The sequence below is a fragment of the Ambystoma mexicanum genome, chromosome 9 (assembly GCF_040938575.1).
Source record: "Ambystoma mexicanum isolate Mex_15411 chromosome 9, UKY_AmexF1_1, whole genome shotgun sequence".
NCBI classification, from domain to species: domain Eukaryota; kingdom Metazoa; phylum Chordata; class Amphibia; order Caudata; family Ambystomatidae; genus Ambystoma; species Ambystoma mexicanum.
In genome coordinates, this window is record NC_090931.1 from 1,110,270,459 (window position 1) to 1,110,283,911 (window position 13,453).

At 43.3% G+C, this 13,453-nt stretch overlaps 1 protein-coding gene across 14 annotated transcripts in view; it reads right to left on the bottom strand.

The window, feature by feature from the left end:
- The window catches only part of FMNL2 (formin like 2), a 798,413-nt gene that overhangs the window by 313,518 nt on the left and 471,442 nt on the right, over positions 1-13,453 (bottom strand). For all 14 annotated transcript variants that reach the window (XR_011274735.1, XM_069616442.1, XM_069616437.1 and 11 more), the window contains one exon: positions 2,764-2,847. Coding sequence is in view for 13 of the 14 variants with exons in the window: in XM_069616442.1 (XP_069472543.1) it covers positions 2,764-2,847 (84 nt within the window). In the remaining variant the exon portion in view is untranslated. The remainder of the gene's footprint in view (positions 1-2,763; positions 2,848-13,453) is intronic.

Consider the following 13,453-nt stretch of genomic DNA (forward strand, 5'->3'; position numbering starts at 1 on the left):
TAACCTGACATTCTACTAGTAAAATGACTACTTCGTAAATAATATGGCAAGCAAATAACTTGCATGATTCTCCAATACATGTAACCTTAATAAAGATTCCTGACCTTATTATTTCCCCAATCCAAAGGGACCAAAACATCCTTTTGGAAATGGTATTAGAAGCATTAAAGTTGGTTCCAACCTCTTCCGGGGATGTATAAATGAACATTCAAACTTAGTAGGGAAACCATTTCAATACTAAGGAGATAACTTCTCAATATTGCAAACAATAATGGATCAAAAATTAGGTAGGAGTACCTTTTATAAATATCTCACCAATTGCATGTGCAAACAATTCTAGTGAAATACCTGGATCTGACAGTTAAACGATGGTGGCACTAGTATTTTCACCTGCTTGTTTTGACTATATGTTTCAATTGGTTTCAGACTTTAATGCTTTTTGAAGCATACTGAATTGCAAGTGGAAATGATGCAGAATTAGTACTTTCATTGAAAAACTTTCCATGAGGGTGGATGATCATTATCAATGTTATCTGTTTTTAAAAAAGATTTTGGACATCTTTGCTACTGAATTGATTCGGAATTGGAACCAATTTTAACACGTCTGTTTGCACAGTTAGGTTTTGGTCAATTTGTTATTGCGGTCAATAACCTTAGAAATCTTAGTTGTGGTTATTTTGTTTGAGTATAACACTAACTATTTCAGTCAATTGCATATCCTCTTATTTACTAAGCATTCTTTTTACCTTTTTGGTAGGACATCAGGTTAATCAGCTCATAAAGAAGAATCCTTTATGATCTGAAAAGCATACAGAAGTTAGCCTGGACCCCCCTGGCAAGTTTAGATACATTCATTCAAACATACCTTTTCAAGAATTGTCACAATGGTATCTATTGATGTAATACAAAGTAGTATTTTGATAATATATTTTAATGTTTACATGTACAACAATATTGTTGTGTTTTACTTAACATTTTATAGTGCATTCCAACCACATTCACAAGACATTCATAAGGGTAAGTAGGGACTTAATCCTCGGAGTTACACAGTAGTTAAATCTACGGTCAAGCGTTCTTGGCCAAACAGTTGTGGGTGCCTTGGTCTGATTGTTAAATGATGTGAAGTTTTATTGAAATTATAATGAACATTTCTGAATTTGAAATGAGATGCAACCCTGCTAGTTTACTGTCATCTTTCTCTGAGGTTTGCTTAAGAGTGCACATCTACTTAAGTTATTTAGGAAGACTACATTCTGCTAGCACAAATAAAGAAGGTGGTAGCTTTCCTTCTAAGCTCAACATGGGGAAATGACTATCATCTCTGTGGCACATGATGCAATATATTAGAAGTGAGCATTTTTATCTCCCTGTAATGCATGCCAAACATAAACGGAGCTCGGTGCTGCTCTGTATGGGGTGGCCCTCATTACATCCATGAAATGTTTGTGAACGTATTGAAACCCCCACTCAGAAGCAACAAAGCATTGTACAAAATAAAACTAACATACAGAAAGGTATGTTGAAAAAACATTACATGGGGTATAGCTAAACAGAGAAAATGGGTCCCCCGGCACTTCTCCGCTCCCCTGCACTTGCCTGATCTCAATGTCACTAGGCCTAGTAAAATCGTTGTTTTTGTCCTCCCTCTGTTTCCCCTCCCCTGCCTCGTCGCGCCTTGAACCACTTGTGTATAGGCGCGTGATAAATGCCATATCATATCGTAGAATGAGTTTGTAACCGGAAACCTCTTACTGTGCATCCCAGAGCAGAGGGCAGAGCATGTGAACCCACTGGAGAGAGTATGCCCCTGCAGCATCTGATAGATCACTATTTGCATGGTGCGGCACAGCAAACTGAGGGCCGTAGGTTTGCATAGTTGCCCTCAAGCAAAACACACATATTTGCAGGCACCCTGCCCCTGCCCCTGCAAAGATGTGAATCCCAGAATGGCAAGTGTGCACTAAACATAGAAATCTACCAATAATGCAGATGGCACATAGTCTGGGTAATATATCTGAAGCACAAAACACATTGCAGGAATTGAGTTACCATTTTCTTCACCAGCTGTAATTTTCTTGTGAGACATAGGGGCAGATTTGCAAAAAGTAGATTCTGTAGACAAAACTCCTTTACACAAGCTGGGGCTAAAGAGTTCTGGTTCTTAAATGACATGATTGTCCGGAGATAAAACAGCCAGCTTTACCCACTGCAGCAACCCATGTTAAGCCTGTGGCCAATCAGGTTGCTGGGGTTCCTTACTTGCACAATTGCAAAGGATAGATAGATGGCAATAACTTTCATGTTTCCGAACGCACAATATTATTTACATTTTGTCTGGTTTCAACCTTGGGCAATTTACATATGGAAAAGAAAGACTGTGCCATGTGGGACCCTCTCCTGCTCATCCCCAGGATGGCATTTTTATCGTTATTTTTTTTTAAGCGCATTAAATCTAGGAAAACACTTACGACCAACAGTTTAACCTAAATGACCCTAAACATTTAGTTTTTCCGATTAAACACTGAATCACTAAGAAAATGCAAATTTGGATTATTCAAATCTGAAAACAAAGAGTCTACGAGGGCTATGATACAACCGGGCATGCAAGAGTTGCAGCGATTTAAACATACTGCACATCAAGGATATCCTTCAAGCAGGAGACACTCCAGATATTGAGAAACAATTGGGAAGCGCATAAAGAGTGCAGATCAAAGGTCCCGGCCATTTTGCCGCCCGAGGTTCTTCAAGTAGAGTCATACTCACGTGACAGCATACTGTGCAAATGACAGATATTCCACCAAAATGTCCAGGCCTTGGTTTTCTTCATTCAGGAACTCCCTCACCCAGCTGTTAGAAAATAAACATATCCGCCTTGTTAACTCTTTATAACAAAAAAGGAAACATGCTTTTGTACTTTTTGATTATTAGCTTTTGAAATAACAGCAGGGCACAGAAAAATAGCCAGCCAAAACAAGTACAACATGTTTTTACACACAATAAAAGCCTATTGTATTCAGTTTACTCTATGCCAACTTCGTGTGCATGTGAGAGTTATGCCAGTCGTCCTGGATTCAGTATGATACTCGTATTCATGAGCCAAAATAGCCCTTTTCATTTCCTTCATAGATATTGGACACTTCCCTTTAACCATGAACACAGAGATCATATCGCCCCTTTTCTCCCTGGAGGAATGTTTTCTTTATAAAATTCTTCATTTTACAATGGTTTTGTTTGCGAAGTAACCATAGAAGCACTGGCTTTACAAAAGAATGCTGGGCAAGCAGTGCAGTCCCAGAGTCTGAAATTCAGATTCGATGAGCAGGAACTAAAACTAGCTCTTGGGTGTCAGGCATCGCCCGTAGGCAGAAGCTACTACTGGGGAACGAGGAGTGAGTACACAACACATGGTAAATCTAGCTTGCATAGGAGAGACAAACGTTAACTTTCTGCCCATTATCTGTAATCCATTATGTTTAAATGTGTCCAATTCATCTACATTAAAATTCTCAAATACTTGAAGTTAATGTGACATTTGTAGGTTTGTAAGGTACTGGTTGTCCTGGAGATCAAAAGGTAGCTCCTGGTGGGTGCTGGTTTCATGCTGACCAGGCTCTCCTAGGCTAGAAGCAGGAGCTAAATAGCTCCTAGCAATTTCAAAGCCTGTAACCCCTTTTATTTCTTCCTACGAGACTGGAATAAATCATAAAATAAGGTTCTGATGCATGCAACTCAGAGAAGTGCAGCATTTTAGATGGACAATTAGGTGGTTAACAGGAAATCTATGTTCGTGGATTGCACAAGCTTTATATACTGTAGAATTATGAATGCCTGAAGATGCCTTCCAAAATGAGACCACTCAGTGGTGCCCCTCCACACGCCATCAAAAGGCTGTCAAATGAAACCAAAAACATGTGGCGCATTTAAGAAACTGTGAGCACGACAAGATGACAGCACCACTGGGAGGCTCCATCCAAGCTACTAGTCATGCTGGTGGGATTACAGAGCGGCACCACCAGCCTGGTCAGTGCAAGGACCGTATTCTCCATGAACCTTTTGTGTTATGCTACTGGCCTACATCATTGTGCCGCTCGCGCATTCAGTTGACATACTCCAATTATAAGTCCATAGCCATCTTCATTGTCTTGTAGATTTCAGGTTCGTTCGATTGCTTTGATGACTATATCCAACTTTTCCTTTCCTTTTCGCAATGATTTGTCCTCTGTTCTTTATCAGTATATCCTCTGGCTTGCGGTAGAGATGTGCCTTTGTTGACCTCCCTCTTGGTAATTCTTTCCTTTCCTTTCATTCCTAATCACTCTTTCTCACCCCCATCGTCTCCAAAACTAAGAATCTTTATTGAACTGTACATCACAATTTTCCGGCACATCGCCCTCCCCCCTGCTGGACTCACACAACCTGACATGCATCAGTCTCTGCATTACCAGTCAAACAAGATTTCAAACACATTTGACAAATACTTAACTCACCGAAGCTGGCACAAAGGCTGCACCTATTTTTGTCATCACTTACCTAGCTCCAGTCCCCAGTGCCTGACTCAAGGAGCAGTAGTGGAACAAGAAAATAAACACTGTTTTTCTCAACAGGTAACTGGAGATTTCATCTGACAATTATGACATTTAATTCCAAATAAAGGGCTTTGATTAAGTTATTCCATCACAGAAATTCAACACACCTATGAAAGCTTGCCTTTTATGATTGTTGTAATCATCACCTGATCTAGTCTCCTAGGAATACTCCAAAATTTAGGCTCTTTAAACCATGCCCCATGGATCCTCCTACTGAATAACTTCCATAAAAAATATTCCCAAAAATAACTCAGTGAATTTGGTGCCTACTGCTAGAATCTGTGTGCAACTTTTAAGTTACAGGGTTTCATCTTTTCCAAAATAAACCAAGTCTGGCCCACAGCCCCTCCTTTTCAGGCCTGTATCACTACTTCTCTACCACTCTGAAATCCTCAACAGTGCTGTCTTCAACAAACAGCAAAATCAATTTTCTCAAAGTACATTCACTAATTGACCCACTCAAACCTGGATTTGGTTCAAACCACTCTACGGAGACTGCTTTCTTCCACAAAGCCAATTCTCTTACCACTGCGACCACTCTCAACTCCATTCTCCTCCTTCGAGAACTTTCTGCAGCATTTGACATTGTGGATCATCCCTCTCTACTTCAAACTCTTTCCATCCTTGGCTTCAAGTGCAATGTAGTCAATTGGGTGTCAACCTCTCTCTCGGTCCACTTATTTTCGTGTCAACCTTTCTCTCGGTCCACTTATTTTCTGTCTCTGGAGGCTTCAGCACCTCCTACCAACACCCATCCCAGTAGGCGTTCCTCAAGGATCATGTCCTACAACCACTTCTTTTCTGTCTATACACCTCCTCCCCCAACAAACGCATTCCCTCCTTTGCCTTTAATTATAACATCTTTGCTGGTGTTACTCTGATCCTTTTATCTATCCCTTCCTTCACCCTTGCACTCTCTCGGCACATGGCCAACTGCCTAACTGCCATCCACCACGGGATGGCTATTTGCTGCCTTATTCTCGTTCTCCCTGACTTCAATGCCAACACCACTCTCCCCTCTCCTAGCTCTTCCCCTCCTCACCCCCTCACCCATGGTTCACAACCCTGGGGTTCTCTTCCCCAGGCATGGAAACAAGAGTGAGCATTTCTCTGCATCCAAGAAAGAGACATACAAGAAACAGCAATAAACATTTCCCACCAAGATTTCTTTCAACAAGACACTCATGTGGGAGGAACTTTTTCAATGCATCTTCAGTTTGACAGGCAACATCCAATTTATCACACCAAGGTGAAAGCTAAAACATGTAATTATGATTTCACTTAAGTATAACGAAACCATGTACTCCTATACTACACCTACTACATGGTAATAATAAAACTTTGCCAGATCAACCAAGTTTATGATTACAATGCATACCTTACAAACACAACATTGTTATTTAAATATTACAAAATAAAATATTCTATTTTCTTAGACCTTTTGTGTATTAAGTGTTTTCACTAATAAAGTCACTTTTTTATTTCATAACTGTTAGAAAGAATTCTCATAAAAGTGCTAATTCCTCTCTACCTTAGAGACCCCCAGCTCTTTTGCTGAACTTTGGGACTTGTACTTTTAATTCTGTTTGTTTTCTGTCTGTATTTTCTTTGGTTATGGAGTCTAACCAACTCCATAGGCATCATCTTTTCATTTGTATCACACTGCACCCTCAGTGCAGTGGCACAGGGAAGCCTCTCCAGGCTGCCCCAAGGTTTAAATACCTTCTCTGGGATAAACTACTGTTTCCCAGAGTAAGTAAAGTGAAATTGACTTTACTAGTCTTTTAAATTCCTAGACCCAGTACACCCTATCTTACAATAGAGTACTGGAGTGGTTACGTTGCATACCCTATGTCTAGATACTCATGTAGCAGTCAAATGCTATCCTTTCCTCTTAGAATGGTTGGTGGCAGTGGTTTTACAACAAACTACCATGCTTTTTCCAGACTGCAAACTATTCGTAGCTCAAGTAATGTTAAATCGCGGCAGCCATGTTTTTCAAGATGGTGCCTAAACCCCCTTTGTTTAAACAGGCCCCAGTCTTCTTTTTTCAGGATTTCTTTTTGGAAAGGTTCTTCTCGAGTGTTTCTCTGCGCGCCAAACCAGGTTTGGTCTCTTTGTTCATTTGCCTTTGGCGGGCTTCAGGAGTGAAGACCGCATCTGGCGCCCGAGTGTCTGGGGTGGGCAGGAAGTGAGGGAGGTGCCCGAAACTCCCTGTGTCTCCTAGGAGACCAAAATGCACTCTGTAGTGATTGGATGGCTGACTGTCTGGCAAGTACAGCCACCCTGCTGGGTGAGTGACATCTAGGCTGGAATGAATGGGAGAGAACTGAATAAAAGGTGAGTCTCTTGGCTTGGAAGGCAGAGTCGACCACTGGACGAAGGAACCGAAGAAGAGCTTGAAGAGGACGGCTGCTGCAACTCCTGGTCCATTGGTTTGGCCGGTGAAGCCCTGCTGCAGGTCTGAATCGCCAAGTTCATCTCGACAGAGAAGCCCTGCAAGGACGACTTCTCCCTTTGACTTGGTGGGATCAATCAACTCAACAGTAAGCCACCTGGATACCTATCTCAGAGCTGGCTGTATTTTCCTCAGAGTGCTGCAGGAAACCGCAGAACCAGGGAGAGGGACACAAGTTTGTGTGCTTTGCTTACAGCCACCGAAATTGAAGTTTGCCAGTTGCGAGCCTTTGACTGTCCCAGCGCAGTGCAGGAGTCCCCCGACCTACTCCCTCTTGTCCCCACGACTGAGGCCCAGGAACAGCGAGATCTGCAGGAACTGCTAGGAACAGAAGTCATCAGCTGCCTCTTTTTCTTCATTTGTAAGGTACTGTGACACAAGACTGAGAGTACTTACCTCTCGCGGTGAAAGTGCTTGAAACTTTTGCAACTCACAGGCCTAATCAGCTTGTGACCCAACATATGATTCTTCTTGCAACAAACTACTTCTAAGAACTTTGGCAAAGACTTTTCCGTTTACTTACCAGAACTGCTTTATCCTATCCGAGACTTTAGCCCATTGACTTTGGCCTAGAGTATTGAATTGAACTGACTCTTCTGGTGAACTCAAAATATTTGCACTGTCTAAAGAATAATTGTAACCTTTCTTGTTCTAATAACTTTTGCCTTTTACTCCCTTTGAAAAGTATTCCGAATGCTACAGTAAGATACTCATCTCCCCAGGACCCTTATTACTAAAAGTTACCTGTGATTGTAGGTTGTGTTTGTGGGCCATTGCAATAGGATCTTATCTGATTCCGAAACTTAGAGTGTACAGTATTGAAGTATATTTGTGTGTTATTATTATTGCCTATTGAATGTTTTATAACTGACTGGTTAATAAATTAATAAGTGCTTAACCAAGAAACCTTGAGTGTAAGAGTTTATTTGAACACCTGTGATTGTAGACCTCTGTGTAACATCATTACTGCTCACATTGGCCCTCTTGAGATAAGCCTAGCAGCTCAACACGCTACCAAACCTGTGTAGTACAGACTTATACCAAAGGTTGGTTTGCTTACACCTGTAGTCATAGTTGCTTGAAGTGTTCCCAGAGAGTACTGCATTCAAACTTTGCCTACCAATAGCCACAACTCCAAAACCTATATTGCTATTACGCTATGCACATACAGCATTACAGACCTCGGGGGGGGGCTAGGGGGGCATACTTTATTGGGAGCCCCTATATCTTTGCAAAAATGGACTATACAAAATGAAAGTGAAGGGGATATAAGCACAAGGTATTCCATCAGGGAAAATATATCACATTGAATAAAATGGTTTCGTCTTTTATTTTTCTAATCCAAAACTGTGCTGAGAACATGGCTGGGTGGAAGTGCATTTTTCTCTGGCTTGCAAATGTTGGAGAAAAAAATTGAATTTGTTGAAACGTTTGTCATTCGCACGTGCAATTCTGTGTAGACGGATCCGTTCATAAAAGGCACAGAAATGGCAACACATTCACCTCAAGCCTCAAAAAAGGACACTTTGTAGCAGAGAGAAGGGGCCGAAATTGTAGCAGGAAGTGTGATTTAACCCTGACGCTGCAGTATTTCCAAATGGAATCCTTGTGCGCCATATCTCAGCTGCGGCAATCCCACAGGAAGAAGGCGCACACATACACACTTCACTGTAGGTGGGGCTTGGCAGTTCCACTAGGCATTCTGCCACAGGAGGCTCGCGGATCCCGCCACGGCCTGGCCAGGTTAACCCCACAGGGCTCCGGTTGTTGCCGATTGCTCGGGAGACTGCAGCTGATCGAAAACATCCCAACGGATCCAGTATCGGAGGAAGCCTCTCTTTCAAGCCCTGTCAACGGGGGATCACAGATTGTCAGGGAGCGGGGGGAGTTTAGGATAAAATGCAGGGGCCGGGGGCGGCGATCTGCAAAAGTGAGCTGCAAAAAACCCAATTCCCACGTAACTCAGTGACTGCGGCAAAGAACAAAGCCAGACCTTGTGTGCACCAGTAAAAAGAGAATACCATTATGTTCACAAGAAGTGCTCTTTACCACAGAAAACACTTCAAGTTTTAATCTTAATTTTCTTTTTTAAATAAAGTTTTTCTTTACTTCAAGCTGAGATGACCTTTAATGGGTGAAGGGCACATTTTTATATTGGATTCTACATGCATATGCCATGAAATAACCTAGAGACTCTGCTCAGGAGGAAAAAACATAATTCTGTTTTCTCAAAGTGTTGACGGTTCATGCGGGGACGCATTCTTTACTGGGCAAACCATTGTTTCAAGACAAGACAATCAAGGCCACCCTCAAAGAACAGGAAGAATATACTTATGTAAACATTTGATTCCAAAATCTAGATATGCAATATACACCGAAGAAAATGTAATTGACAAACTGCAGGCTTTGGGACATCAAACAACAAGCCAGGTGGATTTGATTAAAACCAAATCACCTATGCAAAAAAAGTAGAACTCTGGTGATTAACACCTTGTTTACATGAGATTGATATGATATGATAGTTTATTTATATGGCGCCTGTACACAATGTTTAGTTTATTCATTTGTATTGTGCACCAAACCTGAGGGCCTGAGGGCGCAGGAGCAACAAGGTTATTCACAGCTTAGTTACATGTTACAAAGCATTACAGTAATTACAGTAGTTACAATCGGATCAAAGATAGTTACAGCAGTCACGATAAAGGCAAAAAGGTTTGCAGATTTACAAGTATACATATTTACAAAGTGGGTACCGAGAATGGGTAGGATGGGATTAGCGGTCATTGTTCTTTATCCAGTGTATGTAGTTGCGTCTAAAGTGTGAATAGGTTAGGGGTGTCCTTAGAAGGGGTGGTAGGGAGTTCCAGTGCTGGGCTGCTTTCACTTGGAAGCTGTTTCCCCCCATTTTGGCACGTTTGAATCTGGGAACTGTGAGTAGGTTGGCGTTGGAGGTTCTAGTAGGTCTGTTGGACGAGTGTTTACTTATTCTGTCGACTAAGTAGCGGGGGGCAGCGTTGTTGAGGCACTTAGTTAGTGCGGCTACTTTGAGCAGGATATTGTCTGTAGTGTTGAGCCAGTAATGGGCTCTCCTAATGTTAGAGATGTGTTCTTTCTTGGGGATGCTGAGTGCTGCTCTGAAAGCGTTGTTTTGTAGCGTCTGTATTTTGTTGGTAACCTGTTTGCTAGCTCCTACGTAAAGGGCATTACCGTAGTCCAGTTTTGATAATATAAGGGCTCTGGCTAATGTAATGCAGCTCTGGGTGGATAAGAAAGGTTTGGCTGCTATTATGAGCTTACATGTGTAGGCTGTGGAGGATGCCATGGAGCTAACCTGTTTATGGAATGAGAGGGAGGAGTCAATGTATATTCCTAAGGTTTTCACTTCCTTGGCTACTTTAATCAGGTTCCCGTCTATTATGAAGCTGGTGTAGTTGTGGTCCAGTTTGGTTAGATTTGCAGTGGATCCAAGTATGATGAGTTCAGTCTTGTCATCATTCAGGCATAGACTGTGAGATGCCATCCATGCCTGGATGATGAGGTACACCTTGTTCACCAAGGCCAAATCATGGTTGTAATCTCCCGTCAACGGGATGAGGATCTGGGTATCATCGGCATAATTAGTGTAGGTGATACCCAGACCATCTAGATCATCAAACAGGGGCTTTGTGAACACATTGTACAGTGTAGATGAGACGCATGAGTCCTGGGGTACTCCGCATGTAATGGGTATGGGGTCGGCGGCAGCTGTGGTGGAGAAGACACGCGTGGATCTGTTGCTGAGGAATTACTCGATCCAGCCGATAGCTTCTTGGGAGAAGTGGGCAGCAGAGTCTAGGTGATTGCATAAGATTTTGTGATCAACTAGATCAAATGCTGCGTAGAGGTCTAGGAGGAGCAATAAGGCAGTTTTCCCATTGTCTCTCAGAGTGTCAATTTGAGCTTTCAGGTCGATAAGGGCTGTTTCTGTCCCATGTTGGGGTCTGAAGCCTGATTGCCGAATACCAAGGAGGTGGTTTGTTTCAAGGAATTTTTGGATTTGTTGGTAGGCTGCCTTGTCTAAAATCTTGAGCAGAAAGGGGACGGTGGTAATGGGTCTGTAGTTAGTGGGAATGGAGGGGTCAAGAGAGGGTTTTTTGAGAAGGGGAGGACCCAGGACTCTTTGAGGTTGCTGGAGACGGTACCTGTTTCAAAGCGCTTCAAGGCAAGGGAGGGAACAAGGGAAAATACAACATTCTTACAGGCCATGAATAGTAAGGATGTGAAATTAACTATTGTACTCGGCCTGACGACATTTCAGGTAGTGCAAGAGCTAAGACATAGATAAGGAAGGGAGGGGGAGAGTGGGAAGGAAATGGAAACAGACAGGCGACTACCGTACTAGGCCTGACGACATTTCTGGTACAGCCGGAGAAAACAAAAGGTGAGGGAGAGGGGTGCAGAAAGGGAGGGGAGGAACAAAACAAGTGACTATCGTACTCGGCCTGATGACACTTCAGATAGTGCTGGGGTGAAAGGGGGGAACAATTTAGGGGATGGGGGAGGAGCCAGACAAGGTTGCTATCATACTCGGTCCAGGGACAATTCGGATAGAGTAAGTGCATAGAAGAAAGTAAGGGGAGGAGGGGAGAGGATTGGAAAATGGAGAAAGGGAGAGGAGGAGAGAACAGAGAGTAAGCAGTAAAAAAGAGTGGAGAAGCATGTCCAAAAATGTAGATGACAACTGTAATCGAGAAAAACAACAAGTCTAAAGTGAAAGGGCCATATTTGAGCAGAAAATATGGTACTTGCGCACCAAACTGCGTGCGTAATCCCGTTCATGGATTGATGGAATCTAATGCACAGGATATTCAGGATATTTCTTGGATTTGCGTGGATTTCGTGCATGCTCAGCATGGCTATGCGAGCAGCCGAGTGCTTGCGCAAGACTCCCTGCAGAATGTGGGCAAGGCCTGCGCAGAGGGCAGAGTAGGGGGTGGAACTGGAAAAATGAGGAAGAACAAGGGAAGAAATGGCCATTACAAAGGACGGGCCGCAGGCAGTCCATAGCACACCCACAAATACGCACGGCAAAGTATATTCAAGGATATGACTGTGCAATCTCTCGTTTGCGAAATGCACACGCAAATCCCTCAATCTCTCTGCCACCCGAAGGCAGGCGTAAGGACACTTGCACATAGGATTTGCAGAGCAGCTGTGAGTTTGCATGTTGGATTTAGGGGTGTGTGCATGCAGAGAGGGTTTCTGATTGGATTTAGGGGTGCGTACACTGCGTAGTGGGGTGCTGGGCCAGTTTATGGGGGTTCGCATGCATATTTTCTGAGATTTGCAAAGTGTCATACGCATGTTGTCAGGGTGCCTGTAACAGTTACGAGGGACTCTACGCAGGGTCCCCAAGAAGCAGGCCTGCTTGCGAGGGACCCCACGCACTGTTTGAAGGGTCAGTGTATTAGCACCAGGGTGAGAGCGCAAATGTAGCTGTTACGGCTGTCTATGCTTTGCGTGGAGGTGTGTCAGCGGTGTTCCGGGCACGAATTGCGAATACGGTTACTTTACGATGTAAGGTGCATCAATACACGAGGTGCACATTTTTTATTGTGCGTGCAGGCTTGCGCAGTGTCGTTCTCGGTGCGTGGCAAACGCAGGAGTAATGCGCCCTTTTCCATGAATCGGGCCCAAAGTGTACAAAAATAAATCTTGATCCTGCCCAAAATTAATTTACAAACTCTACAATCAGATCAACAAGTAACCCCACATATAGAAGAGACACATATTTAGAAAGCGAAGGATTGATAAGAGCGGGACACTCTCCCAGAGGCAGCCAGCACGCCTATTAAACCAGATGTATTGCATGACTGTGCTCGCCTGCATTGTCTACATCCATTTCGATAAAGGGGCAACCTCAAAGACGTACAAAGCTAGTACAAATGCAAAATCCCAAAACAAAACCTACGTGAAACATGCGAGTTTCTGTCTGCTGTGCTGAAGCTAATTCATCCAGTCAGACAATAATGAATTCAGCTTTTATAAGGCGCTTAATACCAGAGACCAGCCTTAAAAAGTGGGACCAGGATTCGAACCTGTGTTGCTCTGCGTTGTCTTGCTTCCAAGACAGACGCATTGCCCCCGAAATATCCTGCCGGCACATACATGCAATAAACCTTCCGTCTCTGGATAGTCCCCTGAGGTACAATGAGCATTTCACAAGCATTTCTGCAAAGCAATCAGCGAGGAATGAGCATCGCAGGCGAAGACACCAGGTAGTGAGCGCAACAGGACTGTAGTAGAGCAGGAAAGCGGAGCACCTGTACTGGGTAGATAGGACACACTGGCAGTAGTTAGAGGGATGACTGTAATTCTAGACCTAGGGCCCCATCACGAGTTGGACGGTCCGCCAGGGTTCATAGCGTTA